The 15,196-nt window shown below is 43.1% G+C and overlaps 1 protein-coding gene across 1 annotated transcript in view; it reads right to left on the reverse strand.

Annotated features, from left to right (window-relative positions):
* Window positions 1-2,742: 2,742 nt before the first annotated feature.
* The window catches only part of LOC139290483 (rho guanine nucleotide exchange factor 2-like), a 35,822-nt gene continuing 23,368 nt past the window's right edge, over window positions 2,743-15,196 (reverse strand). The window contains exons 9-22 of the mRNA XM_070912273.1: window positions 11,889-12,014; window positions 10,878-10,995; window positions 10,534-10,782; window positions 10,373-10,449; window positions 8,882-9,054; window positions 8,229-8,296; window positions 7,855-8,085; window positions 7,702-7,779; window positions 6,136-6,191; window positions 5,097-5,138; window positions 4,561-4,611; window positions 4,156-4,452; window positions 3,376-3,532; window positions 2,743-3,131 (exon numbers count right to left, since the gene is read on the reverse strand). Coding sequence (XP_070768374.1) covers window positions 3,082-3,131; window positions 3,376-3,532; window positions 4,156-4,452; window positions 4,561-4,611; window positions 5,097-5,138; window positions 6,136-6,191; window positions 7,702-7,779; window positions 7,855-8,085; window positions 8,229-8,296; window positions 8,882-9,054; window positions 10,373-10,449; window positions 10,534-10,782; window positions 10,878-10,995; window positions 11,889-12,014 — 1,773 coding nt within the window. The 3' untranslated portion in view covers window positions 2,743-3,081. The remainder of the gene's footprint in view (window positions 3,132-3,375; window positions 3,533-4,155; window positions 4,453-4,560; window positions 4,612-5,096; window positions 5,139-6,135; window positions 6,192-7,701; window positions 7,780-7,854; window positions 8,086-8,228; window positions 8,297-8,881; window positions 9,055-10,372; window positions 10,450-10,533; window positions 10,783-10,877; window positions 10,996-11,888; window positions 12,015-15,196) is intronic.

Below are 15,196 nucleotides of genomic sequence, written 5' to 3' on the forward strand. Positions count from 1 at the left end.
TTCAGTTATTACCTTCCTTTTTTTGTTTTGTTTGCTGTCCCCTGTTTCTTACCTGTGTCCTTATGTTTTGTAAATCAATATCATCTGTTGTCTTTGTATTTGTATGTCTATATGTGTATGCACTAACTGGTGAATCAATACCCACCATCACACCAGTACCTTCAGTCCTAGTGTAATTACAGTAAATGTATTTGTAAGTCAGAGTAAGTTCCCGTGTGAACTGAGAAGGGAGATGTTGGAAGTTACAGGCCAGTATCAGACTGTGTCTGTATCTGAGGTAATGTAACTGGGTTTAATAAGAAAATAATAAACGGGACATGGAGACCAGCAGCCACCGTTTCTTTTTCTCTCCCACATGTCAAAAACGGAACTGTGCCAACAACCAACAAGGGGACACATTAGCTCAAATACAGAGTAGTAAACACGGGACAGTCTGAGGTTCTTGAACGTCTTGTGTTTGAGCAAAATGTTTTGTATGAGCTTCAGTCTGGCTTCAGTTTTATGTTGTTTATAAGGGAACCCACATTTAGTTTTTAAAATTATATTTATTTAAGCTAACAGGTCAGTCCTTATTTCTTTTTATGCAGGTGATGTTTATATCCCAGATGTTCTGGTATAATACGTTTTTCTAGGCTGCAATGGTCATAATTTAGTCATTTCTGGTGTCTTTGAGTAAGTCTAGAAAGTTTAGAAGAGGAAGAACATTTCCTGTTTGGTGGTTATTCGTTCAGTTTGTAAGATCGTCGCTTGTCAGGAGCTTGAAAAGAGCTTAATAAGTGGAGAAGTAAAATCACTGCATGTCAAACTACGTCACAGCGTCTGCCTGACAGCAGCAGTAATTACCCATTCTGGGATTATGTTGTAGATGTTTAAATATGAGTAGCTAGTATCGAAGTTTGAGCACAAACAACCACTGAATGAATGTTGAAGCAAACAGATATAATATTTCTTACCATCTTCAAAAATCGGACTACATTTATATTCAACATGTGCTTTTGTTCACGATTGTGACGTTAAACCAAAAAAACTAAACCGGAGCGGCTCAACTCGTAAACCAGGACTACACCCAAAAACACATGTTGAGGTGATTAAACATGAATATTTTATTATTTTAATCTCCAGAAATAAAAACAGCACCATTTTCTCCAGCTGATTAGATTTATAATGAACACACATACAAACAATAAACTTCCAACAAACATCATTTACAGTTTTCTGATCAAATCTTTTTACAAACACTTACATTTCTAAAACTATGTTAAAATATGAAGCTGCTGCTGCAGCGTTTCTGACTCCAGATCAGTTTAGTTTAAACAAAGTCTGAGTTCAGACTGCTGTCAAACATCTCAGCATCACAACCTGAAAACACCTAAACGACTGATCCTGGACCAGTCTGTAAAGCCCTCAGTGTATGTCGCCCAAGGCGATCAGATCAGGTGATCATGTTAGATTATTTTGGTAAAATGGGTGTTTTTCTATCGTGATCTTTAACTGTGCCGGAGCCTTTTTTTATTTACATGGATGATGAAGAGTTTCAGTAGTTATGTTTCTAATACAGTGTTCAGTCTGTCTCCAGTTGATGTCCACACTGTTCTGAACTTTAAATCATAATGACACTGACAACATCATCATCATCACTCTGCAGCTGCAGCAGGTTTAATGTCAATTCATCGAATCATCAACTAAACTCTCAGAATAAACATCGGTCAATGGAGATGGTGTCCGTGGTGACTGTATCCATGGCAACTGCACTCCTTTGTCAATTATTACTCAGTTTCCTTCATTCATATTGTTTCTGATGAACGTTTCTGATGCATTATTTTGAAAATCTTTTTTACATATTGATTCTGAAGAGAAACACATTGAGAGCTGAACTGATAGATATAGATATCTGAAACATGACTGAGCTTTTCTGTCTATACTGATGTTTTCTACATCGACAGTATGTAAAGCTGCTGCTATCCTTCATCAGGCTGTAAATAAAGTGTTTTTGGTTAAAATAAGATCAGAGAGGAGTCAATGTGTTCAACATCTAAATAAAAACATCCTAAAACAAGCTGATTGGTTAAAACCAACCAGTAAGACAAAATACGTTTAGGTTCTATACAGGTATAAAAGAAACAAGCAAACAGCTTCCTGTTTCTTTAAAAACACCACTGATCTACTACTCAACAATATAATCCAACCCCCAAAACCCCCAGACCCTGACTCGACACCCAACCCTGCCTAAATCTGTAGTAGCCGCACCTTCTTCCTGTCAGACAGATGGACTTAGGATCTGCTTCCTTCTGCTGATTATTTTATTTTTTATTGCTGATACAAACTAAACTTTATGCAGTGATCCTTTAAAAACTGAATTAAAAAACTTGTTTTAGGGCTGGAATCATAATTTCTGTAAACATGTAACTTTTTACTTGCAGGCAAACTTTGTTCCCAACTTGAGAAAGTTTTTGGTTTCACATATGACAGAAACAACAATTTTAGTCTGTTTGACTATTATGATAGTAAAATCCTACATAATCTAAAGTTTCTAATGTCAAAAGTACATTTACTTAAATTATCATATAAATAGAATTTATACTGAGGCTGTTTGTCAGATTCAAACAGATTATAACAGATAACAAAGTCAGGCTATGTGAGATTAACCCCCCCCCCCCCCCCTCATCTAAAACTAACCCCCTCCCCGTTTTACAGCAACTACACTGAACACAGCAGGTGGTGACTTCAGCTGTTAACGTCCAAAGGCATTTTGGGTAATGTAGTGTGGCGACATTAATGTGTCAAATCTTTGAAAACACCAACATATACTGTGTAACTATTTAAACCCCACCCTCCCAATACTAAGCCCCACCCACTCCAGCATGTATGGGCGGAGCTCCAGCTGACGAGATGATGTAAACAGGTCACGTTATACTTCATGTTTCTAAGCTAAGAGCAACATTCAGAAAACAGGAAATGACATAATCTCCAGCTCCAACTTTCTTTACAGAAGTCTGACTGTGACTGAATCAGCCTGACGTCACAGTGACATCACGGTGACAACAGCAGAGGTCCCTGAGGTGGTCAGGTGTATGTGTGATGTTAACTGGGATCAGCTCCACACTCGCTCTCTTCTGGGATGTCCTGCAGGTCTGAGAGGTCAGAGGTTACAGGTTACCATGGTGACAAAAATAATACTACAACATAACTTAATGTTATTACCAATATAAAGTACATTCAATTATCATAGATAATATATTATCACATAAAGACACATTATCATTATTATTATTATGGAATATTCTTATAAAATGACACAATACTATAATATAAACTGTTTTAATTATATAATAATAATTAATAATGGTTACTGATGACTTAAACTGTTGAACTGACCTCTGGGGCTGTCAGAGCGAGGAGAGATCCTCATCACTTCCTCCTCTTCCTCTTCCTTTCCTTCTTCGACGCCGTCTAATTGGTCGACAGGATCCTGGCTGGCCAATAGGGCGCGGGGGTGGGGCTCCAGGTCCCTGCTGTCACGCCTCCTGCTCACCTGCTGACACAGACACTTTAGTTTAACTTGTGTTTTAGTTTAATTATATGTTAGCTTAGTTTGTCCTGGTTTAGTTTATCTTGGTTTAGTTTAACGCGGTTTACTTTATGCTGGTTTAATTTACCTTGGTTTACTTTATCCTGGTTTAGCTTACCTTGGCTTAGTTTATCCTTGTTTAGTTTACCTTGGTTTACTTTATCCTGGTTTACTTTATCCTGGTTTAGTTTACCTTGGTTTACTTTATCCTGGTTTACTCTATCCTGGTTTAGTTTACCTTGGTTTAGTTTATCTTGCTTTTGTTTACCTTGGTTTATTTTATCCTAGTTTAGTTCACCTTGGTTTAGTTTATCCTGGTTTAGTTTTTCTTGGTTTAGTTTATCTTGGTTTAGTTTACCTTGGTTGATTTTATCCTAGTTTAATTCACCTTGGTTTATTTTATCTTGGTTTAGTTTACCTTGGTTTAGTTTATCCTGGTTTAGTTTATCTTGATTTAATTTATCCTGGTTGATTTCACCTTGGTTTAGTTTACCTTGATTTAGTTTATGTTATAAAGATTATAAACGTTATAAATTAATAGTCACAGACACTTTGACACCTTCATGTCACCAAAACACCTCAGCCACCTGTTCTCCCTTGAGGACATCTTTGATCTCTCCGTTACTCCTCTTCCTGATCCCTGGCTCCGCCCCCTCTCTGGTTGGCTCCTCCCCCCTCAGACGCAGCCGTGCCACTTCCTCCTGCAGCAGCTCCACCTGCCGCTGCAGCAGCACCACCTCCCCACCGGCGTCCAGCCCCGTGTCCCGTGACATCGACCGATTGAGACGGCGCCCGGGGGCGGGTCCAGAGCCTTGGGTAGAGGAGGGTGCAGGGCCTGTTCTGACTGACAGCTCCAGGATCGAGTCCTGACGAATCACAGTTGCCTGGGGATGGAATCAATGAGTTAAAAGGCCGATATGTCATTTTATGTACTGTATCATCAATATCAATCATTTCTTTATCAACATATGAATAATAAACCACCGTCATACCTGCAGGGCATGAAGCTGTGTGCTCAGGCTGACCAATCGCTGACAGACTTCCTGTGGAATTGACAGGTGTCAGCTGTTAATAACTGCTCTGATTGGACAGAAAGTGGGTGCATCTCAATTCCAAATGAAATGAAATTGTCTTTTTGTCTGCTACAGTGCAACATCCTGTTTATCATTGCCTGTTTCCTGTTTTACTTTGAAATAATAACATGTCTTATCGTTCTAATCACTCCCTTGATTATCCACACCTGCCCCTGATTCTGTTACCAGCCAACCCCGTATGTAGTCTCCCCTGGTTTTCCTGTTCCCCTGCCAGATTGTCTTTGTTAATTCTTGTGAGTTCAATGCTTTCCAGCATTATTCCTAGTATTTTTGGGATTTTTTCCTACTCCCTGCCTGGATTTGTTGGAACACAGCCAGAACTCAGCTGGAACACATCCAAATCCCAGGAACACAACCTCTTCAGCTGGCAGTGTGATGTCCTCCCGCAAAACAGACAGTGAAATATGAGTGTCATGTTGCCCCTTGTTTGTTACCTCATTTAGGGTTCGTTCCTGCAGCTGGTTACCATTTCTGTCCTGAGAGAGAAAAACAAGACAGAAATATTCAATAAACTCAGACACTGTTTCTCACTTCTCTTTACATTGTTCAAACCTGCAGTGTTTTTCCAGCAGGGCTCTTATTTTGATAGGTTACTCTAACATGGACGATCATCATCATCAAATCAGGATAAAAATATAACAAGTGGTTCAGTCACTTCAACAACATGAAACATAACTTCATCCATGAAATCTGACATTTTATCATCTATTGCCATGTACAACAACATAGCCAAAATAGCATTGCTTGAACAGCACATACATTCCTCCATTACTATACTATTAGACTTAAAGGAGTGATGTTGTGTCCACAGTTGGATCGAGTATAGAGGTGATTGTTCTCTTCCAAATTCATTTAAACTAATGTTAATTTTATTAATTTGTTAATTCTGTCTACTAAAACACAGTTTGTTAAAAGATGTTTACTCTTCTACTGAACACTGTCTCCATTTTCCATATAAAGACAAATTACAATGTCCTTTTACAGAAATCTTCCAGTTCCTTTCTAGTAAATTACTGGGAAACAAGGGATCAGTAAAATAAAGCATTAAAAACATTTGGTCCGCAGATGATCACAACTTGAAATCTACTGGATGTTTCCATCAGACAGGGAGCATAAAAACCCAAGAAGTCCTGCTGGTTTTCTTTTTCAGATCAGTGTTTTACTGTATATCTTCTCTCAGATCTGTTTCATCCCTTGTTGATTTTCTGTGGTTGTAAAACTGCTTCTACTTTTAAATGTTCCTGTTTCCTTCTAGTGTCTTTCAGGATCTCATCACACCAGACTTCAGAATCTGTTGTTTTTACACTGCCTGCCTCACTGAGAAGAGATTCTTACAGACTAAACACTTTTAAACACAGGCCTTTAGTTTCTGTTTTCCTGTAGATGATCTTTCTGAGTTTAAATAAAGTAAAAGCAGCTTTAATCAGAGTCAAGTATCTGTGATCAGAGGTTAAAGGCAATGACGTGATTTACCTTTGAGGAGCTTCTGTTCAACTCAAAAGAACCATTCAGAGAACCAGAGTCACCATCTGAGAGTGAGACAGAGACATAAAGACAGACAGGTGAATATATTGCTGACAGTGTCTATTCATCAGTCAGTGTAACACTTGTCTGTTTTTCACAGTTACACAATGAACATTCAAACTAATCAAACAGAGAAGAGGGAAACCTTATTTTCATGTTCTCATGTTAATCACTGTAACTGCTGTGAATACAGCTGCTGTTCTCTGACTGTGTGTTCAGACAGAACATGAAGACGATTTTAGCGATTTCATGTCAATGGAAAGTCAATGGAAAGACATGAATTTGTTGGAATGTCGTGTAAAAAGAGGAAACATGAGAGAGACTGGAGTTTCTGCTGAGTTCAAAGGTCACAGTCAGAATCAATATACACAGTCGGCTATCAAAACCACTAGTCGGCCCTGTGCATCGTTGGTCATCTGTGGTTTTAACACGGTGCAGGCCGTACGTCCCGATGCTCGACTGCAATCAGCAGTGTGAAAATACTTTACCAGAGCAGATAACAGCAGCAGCTGCAGGCTACAGTAGGTTCACAAGTTATATCTGAAGTTCGAGCATGTAATCATAGTGCATCACAGTAGGCTATTCAGAGCTTTGGAGATGGCCTTCAAACGGCAGAAGGTGGACATAACTTTGGTTGTTGTTGAACATAGACCTGTTTGAACAATCATTTTATCATCATGTTAAATAAACAGAATTTAAAGACTCTTGCTATCCCTGAAAGAAAGCAGTCACATTGTTACTGCAGTCAAACAGTATACAGGTTGGTCCTGCCTACATTAGTTAACCCTTTATTGGTTGTATTTGAGACCTTTTGACAGAATTGATCATTGTTATTGGGTGAAAAAAATTTGATATATCTCCCGCGATTAATCGACTATTCGACTACTTTTTGAGTGAAGTTGATGACTACTAAAATGCAGCAGTCGTGAATGCCCTAACACACACACAAAAGATAAAGGAAGACAAGTCGCCACAATGTGACTGTGTAAACAGATTTATGTCCCTACAACATGAGTAATACACGATCTTGGAAACACACACACACACACACACACACACACACACACACACACACACACACACACACACGGTCTAGCTAGCTTACAGCTAACGTCTGCACAATCAATACATTGGCTGTTTGGGGTAAACAAACGCAAACGGTCGAATTCGGACGACTACACTTCCTATCTGAAAACAGCTGAGCTGCAACAATTAGTTGATTGACAGAAAATAAATCTGCAACTATTAAATTTAATAGTTTTTGGTTTTGAACTATTCAAACAAAACATGGATTATAACAAACAATTTTTCACTTTCTGAAAATTTACAGACAAAACGATTAATCAATCAATCAATCAAACTTATTGGCAGATTAATTGACAATAAAAATAGTCATGGTAATGTATAGTAATGAAATAGTCAACAGCTGAGAGAGGGTTTGATACTCAGAGGACAGATTCAGTTTTCCTTTAACTTTCATCAGGTTACAGGTTTCGACAGGTGACAGTGACTCACTGCTGAGCTCCTGGTTGCCATTGGTTATGGTGGATTTCTGGATGTTGGAGTCCAGCAGCAGCTCCATCAGTTTGTCCACTGAAACACAAAGAGATTCAGTTCAGTTTGATTCTGTTGTTTTACTTCACATGAAAACTGAAAATAAAAACTCACCTTCAGTGATGGAAGAGGTGAGGAGCGGCTCGGCCTGAGGAGCGTAAGGAGTGTCGGCTCTGAACAGGTTCCTGCAGGACGAGGAGGAGGACCTGGAGGAGGAGGTGCTGAGCTCCACATCGCCTTCTTCTTCTCCTCCTCCTCTTCCTGTTGCCTCCACAAGGTCAGAAAACAGAGTGACTCGCTCCTGCAGGAGCTCCAGCACCTCCCTGTCCTTTTGCTGGATGTCAGCTGGGGGGGTGGGGGAGGAGGAGGAGAGGAGGAGGAAAAATGTTGAATTAGATCTGAAACAGATGTGATTTTGAAATGTTTATGACAGGAAAGTTCAAAAAACAGGAGGAGAGGTGAAGGAGAAGCAGGAGGAGGTGTTGTACCTCTGAGTCTACGCAGTAAAGCTTTGTCTTCAGTCTCGATAAGAGGAAACTCGTCTCTGGATGGACAGCTGAAAACAAAACACATGATACTGTGAAATACTGAGTACTACATACTGTACTACACTCTACTACATACATACAGTATTATGAAGAACTGCACTGTACTACACAGAATTACACAGTACTACAGATTGTTACACAATACTAATACACAGTACAACAGGGTACTATATGTTTCCATACAGTACTAATACACAGTACTACAGAGTATTATCTGCTTCTATACAGTCTTAATACACTGTACTACAGAGTATTACATGGACAGTCTGTTTACCTGACAACACAAACAGTCTGTACTGATAAAGCCCTTATCCTGAACAAACAACATCCTGATGAGTCATCTATTCTGACCAGTTGTGGAGCTAATGCAAAGTTTGTTCTGAGGAGGGCGCTAGAGGCAAGATCATGAGGTCATTAAGATCTGAAGGGTTCATCCTCTGGAGAGGAATTCATTAACTTGAATTCAGAAACTTGTATCTCACTAAGGAAGGACTGAAATCACAACACAACACTTCCATCCCTACAGAGCACTATGCAGTACTACAGAGTGCTGTGAGGTACTGTGAGCTACCATGCACTACTGCAGTATTGACCTGAGAGTAGTCTGTTGTATGCGGCTCATCCAGGTCCTGCGGTCATCTTTGGATGAAGCGTACAGCTCGTACATCTCTGGAGGGGTGGAGGCACTGATCAGGTACATCCCTCGCTCCTGATTGGCTATGTCTCTGACGATCAGGTTATTGAGAGAGACCACTGGAGACTTGTCCTGAGACAAAACGGCAGGTGGACCAAAAGGTATATGGTTAGGTAATCAGGTAAACAGACAGGGGAATAGACAATCTGAACCTGAGAGGTGTTTTGTTATTGGACTCCTGTACCAGTCATGGATTGTCCATAACAAAGACAGTGTTTGTGCATAAGGTAGTTCATAAGTGTACCTGGTACCTGAACACCTGAAATTAATGATCGACTTTGTAGTCATATCATCAGATCTGCAGTCTATGTCTATGTCTTGGACACTCAAATGGTGTGGGGGTGTGTGTGTGTGTGTGTGTGTGTGTAGGGGGGGGGGGGGGGGGGGGGGGGGGCTGCCGGACAGACCTGGCAAATCCAAAAGGGTAGTGAGGGTCATTGCTGGGGCAAGGAAGTAAAAGTTTTGAGACACCTTTTAAAAGAGTCAAGAGATTCTGCTGTTCTGTATATTTTCAGGGAGATTATTCCGGAGTCTTGGTGCAGCAACTGAGAAGATTTGAGTGAGGCAGAGGGTGTTATATAACGAAGATTGTTAAAAGTTATAGTTCTGAGGTGGTGGGGCAGGTTCTTAATATGGTGACTCAAGTGTAACAAGTTGGTTTTAGACAAAGTTGAGTTAAATTCCTTGCAGGCGTCTACATTGTAGTTATATTGACTGTTTCCAGTAAGAACAAGAATACTGGCATTAGTATTGTCTGAGGTGGCAAAACTAGAATTAAAAGATGCAACTAGATTCAGAATAGGTCTTATTGGGTGTCAAGGTGTTGAGGGCAGTTCAGAAAAGTTGTGATGTCACTAGTCCTACAATAACCCCCGAGCCAGGTGTGAAGTAGACAGACATGACTGAGAGAGAGTGGTGGGTCAGGTGCCACTGATTGGATAGGAGGAGTTGGTGATGATGGAGGGATTGTATATCCCGTCTGACCTGGGAACACCTCGAGACCCTCAAGAAGGAGCTGGAGGAGGTGGCTGGGAGAAAGAGGTCTAGGCTACTTTGTTTACCCTGCTGCCACCATGACCTGGATCTGAATAATTGGTCAAAAATAGAGGAATGGGGCGTCTGTGGCTCAGGAGGTAGAGTGGCTTGTCCACTAATCTGGCTTGTCTTGTCCACATGTAGAGACACGGATGTTGCACACTGTTGCATGGCAGCTCAGCCATTCACACAGTGTGTGTGTGTGTGAATGGGTGAATGAGAGACCCAGAGTCCGTCATGGTAGAAAAGCGCTATATAAGTGCAGACCATTTACCATTTACCATGAAATATAGATGGATAGAAAGAACAGGAGCAGGGACATGAGGAGGTGCAGCTGTTACCAGGTGTGACTCACCAGTGACGCAAAAGTGAACTTCTGGTCTTTCTCCTGAAGGAAAACCAATATGTCTGACATCAGCAGGACCTGCACATCTGAAGACAAACATACAGAGACAGTTCAGCAGGTGCATGCTCCACCCACACATCAACAAATCATACAGCATCAGCCTCCTCCACCTTTCATCCTGGAGCCCTGGACCTTCCAGAGAAGTGTCCCCTCATGGAGGAGCCTCCTCCTCAGCAGCTCTCCTCCTCTGAACACTCCTCCTCCCCGGACCTCTGCCTGGGCCCGGGGGTCCAGACGGGCCTGAATCTCCTGCAGCCTCCTGGTTCGGTCCAGCTCCAGCACCTCCTTGTCCACCGAGCTGATCAGCTCCTTCAGGAGGAGCAGTGCCCGGCTCAATGCCTGCGCCTCCTCATCTCTGCCTGCAAGAGGTCACAGGGACATGGTAACATCAGAGGTAACAGGTCAGAGGATATTAAAAGTCAGATGTTATTAAGGGTCAAAGCTCGTAGGTTACCTTTGGTGTTGTCGAGGATTCGTTGGATGAGGACAGGGTACTTTGTGATTCGCTGTGTCACCAGCAGGATGCACTCCTGGACGCCATGACGACGCAGTAGAGGACCACGACAAGCACGCTGAACATTTTGGGATGGAGAAAGACAGAGAGTAAACATCAACACAGAAATACCAGGATTAAACCAGTTTAAACCAATTCAAACACATTTACAACCAGTTTAAACCAGGCCAAAATGGGTTTAAACCAGTTAAACTACCTTAAACCAGTTTACACCAGGTCTAAACCACATCTAAACCAGTTTAAAGCAGTTCAAACCATGTTCAAACCAGGTCTAAACCTATTAAATCCAGATAAACCAGGTCTTAACCAGTTTGAACCAGGTTTAATTCCTGGCCAAACCAGATAAAAACTGTAAAATAAGGTCTTGTTCTGAACAAATTAGGATAAACCAGGATTAAACAAAGTCTAACCTAGACCCAGACCAGGCTAAACCTGTCTGAACCACACTCAATCTAAAGAGAAAACTAGGTCTGAACCACATTTAATGGACCTAAATCAGGCTAAACGCAGTCTTGACTAAAACAGAATAATTCAGAAAGAGTAAATAAAATCAAACCAGGTTTAAAGCAGGTCAAATTGAAACTACATCTAAACCAGGTTAAATATATGTCTATGCTGGAATAAACCCAGTCTAGGTCTGCATAAACTGGGATGAACTGAGTCTAAATTTTATTCAAAGCAGGGTAACCGCAGTTTCCAGCCGGTCTAAACCAGGTCTAGTCTAGTCTAAGCAGGTAAAAACAGTGTGATAAAATCTTGTCAAAAGCTAATCTAAAACCTGAAGGAAGGTCTAAACCACACAGAAGCCTGGTCTAGACCCACTGAGAAAGGTCTAAAGCAGTCTAAACTGGGTCTTGTCAGATCCAGATCCTGGTAAAAAAAAGTAAATAAAGAAGTCCTGGATCTGGTCCAGGTCCTGGCTCTGGTCTAGTTCATGGTCCTGGTCCTCACCCTGATGAACTGCTGCAGTCTTCGGTCTCGAGTTAAAACTTCTTTGTAGAGTTTAACAGCTTTCGGGTGTCGACTGCAGAACTCAGAGTAAAGTTTCTTCATGTCGTCTGCAGACTGACCTGAAAACTACACACACACACACACAGAAAATGATTTCAGATCAGTTACTTTTTGTTGTTTTGAACAATCCTCGTGTGTTAAACACATTTAGTTGTATGAAGTCACCAAAGACAGACAGACAGACAGAGGGTCAGGTTACATTGGCTGTTCAAACAGAAGCAGAGATGTGTCATGTGTTTTTGTGTATATTTGTATATGTACTGTATATACGTAAATATGTATATAATTGTATTTGTACTGTATATACAGTCAAAAGTCTGAGACCACCAGTCAAGATACGTCTATTTTGCATGTAATACTATTTTTTTCATTACAAATGATAATATCAGCTTAACAATTTGAGTGAAAAGTTGAATCTTTGAAAAATGTTCAGGAATTTCAGAGACTCTTAGTCTCTGGTATGTCCCCCTTTTGCTTTAAAGACAGCATGCAGTCCAGCTGGCGTGGACTCCACAGGTCTGTGCCAAACCTGATGACCCATGTTATCCCAGCATGATCTGACAATGTTCCAAAGGGATTCTTGTGATGTCACAGAAGGCTTGGCTTTCTGAGTCTTCAAGTGCCCCCATAAATAGTTCAATGGGGTTGAGGTCAGGTGACTGTGGAGGACAGTCCATGACAGTCAGGACTCCTTGGTCTTCTTTGGTCTTCAAATAGTTCTTGCAAAGCTTTGAGGTGTGTTTGGGGTCCTTATCCTGCTGCAGTATGAATCCCTCTCCACAAAGATGCAGACCAGAGGGTACAGCATGTCTCTGAAGAATGGAGTGGTGCTTCTCCTTGGTCAGGGTGTAGTCGATTCGCTGCAGGGGTCCAACTCCAGAGTAGGCAAACCCCCCCATCCGCGGCGAAGATGGCGCCGCGGATGGCTGCCTCGGTCTGTTGGAGCGCATTGTTTTGCCTTGTTTTGTCTGTAAATAGCGTTTTCGGTTTTGGTTCACGGAGCTCTTTCACCAGAGAAGAGCTCATGAACATCAGGGGAACAACTCCAGTGGATTTGTTTCCCGAATTTCTTACACCTTTAACTGTTTTATGGGACATTCTGGTCAAAGGGGCTCTCACCTTTGCAGCTCTACGTCGACGTAGAGGGAAACGTGCCGGTGCGCTCGTGCGTCTTCGCCGGCAAGGACAACGCACACCACTACCCGGAATATTTCTCTCTAACGTGCGCTCACTGGGGAATAAGATGGACGAAGTCCAGCTGCTGATGAGGAGAAACAAGGACTTTTATTCATCTGCTGTTTTGTGCTTCACGGAGACATGGCTGGGGGAAAGAACTCCCGACGCGGCGCTGCATCTGGACGGATTCCCGCTTCTCCGAGTGGACCGCGACACGCACCTCTCCGGCAAAACATAGGGTGGAGGTATTTGTTTGTTGTCAACAGCAGCTGGTGTAACGACGTGACAGTGATCCGACGGCATTGCTCTCCTTCCCTGGAAACTTTTTTCATAAACTGTAAACCATACTACTCCCCCCCGTGAGTTCGCTTCATTCATTCTGGTCGGTGTTTACATTCCACCGGAGGCCAACGTGCAGGACGCACAGCGCGCACTCGCCGACCAGATACTGGAAACGGAGCGGACCAACCCGGACTCCTTAGTTATTGTCCTCGGTGATTTTAACAAACGTAACCTCAGACACGAACTCCCCAAATACAAACAGTTTATTAAATGCCCCACCAGGGAGGGGAACACTCTGGATCACTGTTACACCAAAGTCAGTAACGCTTTTCACGCCGTCACCCGCGCTGCACTGGGACACTCTGACCACGACATGATTCACCTGATTCCTGCATACAGGCAGAAATTAAAACTTTCTAAGCCTGTTGCGAGAACATCGAAGAAGTGGACCAGTGAAGCTGCAGAGGACCTGAAGGCGTGTTTGGACTGTACTGACTGGGATGTTTTCAGGACTGCTACCAACAGTCTGGATGAGTACACAGAGGCTGTGACTTCATATATCAGCTTCTGTGAGGACTGCTGCGTACCAACTCGGACCAGGGAGAGTTATAACAACGACAAACCCTGGTTCACAGCAAGACTGCGACAGCTGAGGTTGGAAAAGGAAGAGGCATTTAAGAGTGGCAACAGAGCAGAGTTTAAGGAAGCCAAGTACAAGTTTAGCAAGGCGGTGAGGGAAGCTAAACGACTGTACTCTGAGAGACTACAAGACCAGTTCTCCTCCAACGACTCTGCTTCTGTGTGGAGGGGGCTCAGGCAGATCACCAACTACAAGCCAAGAGCCCCCAACTCTGCTAACGACCGACGCCTCGCCAACAGCCTCAACAACTTCTACTGTCGCTTTGAAAGACAATGGGACAGTCCTGACACCATCCCCCACACCATCACCCACCAGCTCCAGCCCAACAGCCCCAACCCCCTCATCACACCTGGGGCTGAACTCTCACACCTCTTACCACCACAGCTGCCCCCCACAGTTCCCCCCCCCTCCTCCAGCATCGACACCTCTGTCTGTCCTTGAAAGAGACGTGAACAGGCTCTTCAAGAGACAAAACCCCCGGAAAGCTGCTGGACCAGACTCCATCTCCCCATCCTGCCTGAAGCGCTGCGCCGATCAGCTGTCTCCGGTGTTCACGGACATCTTCAACACCTCACTGGAGACATGCCACGTGCCAGCCTGCTTCAAGGCCTCCACCATCATCCCCGTCCCCAAAAAAACAGGGCCCACAGGATTAAATGACTACAGACCCGTCGCCCTGACCTCTGTGGCCATGAAATCATTTGAACGCCTGGTCCTGTCCCACCTCAAATCCATCACCGATCCTCTGCTGGACCCCCTGCAGTTCGCCTACAGAGCCAACAGGTCTGTTGACGACGCCGTCAACTTGGCCCTACACTTCATCCTCCAGCACCTGGACTCCGCAGGATCCTATGCCAGGATCCTGTTTGTGGACTTCAGCTCTGCCTTCAACACGATCGTCCCGGCTCTTCTTCAGGACAAGCTCTCCCAGCTGAACGTGCCTGACCCCACCTGCAGGTGGATCACAGATTTCCTGTCTGACAGGAAGCAGCACGTGAAGCTGGGGAAACACGTCTCAGACTGGCGGACGATCAGCACCGGCTCCCCTCAAGGCTGTGTTCTTTCTCCTCTACTCTTCTCCCTGTACACCAACAGCTGCACCTCCAGTCACCAGTCCGTCAAGCTCCTGAAGTTCGCGGACGACACCACC

Source organism: Enoplosus armatus, chromosome 9, assembly GCF_043641665.1.
Source record: "Enoplosus armatus isolate fEnoArm2 chromosome 9, fEnoArm2.hap1, whole genome shotgun sequence".
Classification (NCBI taxonomy): Eukaryota; Metazoa; Chordata; class Actinopteri; order Centrarchiformes; family Enoplosidae; genus Enoplosus; species Enoplosus armatus.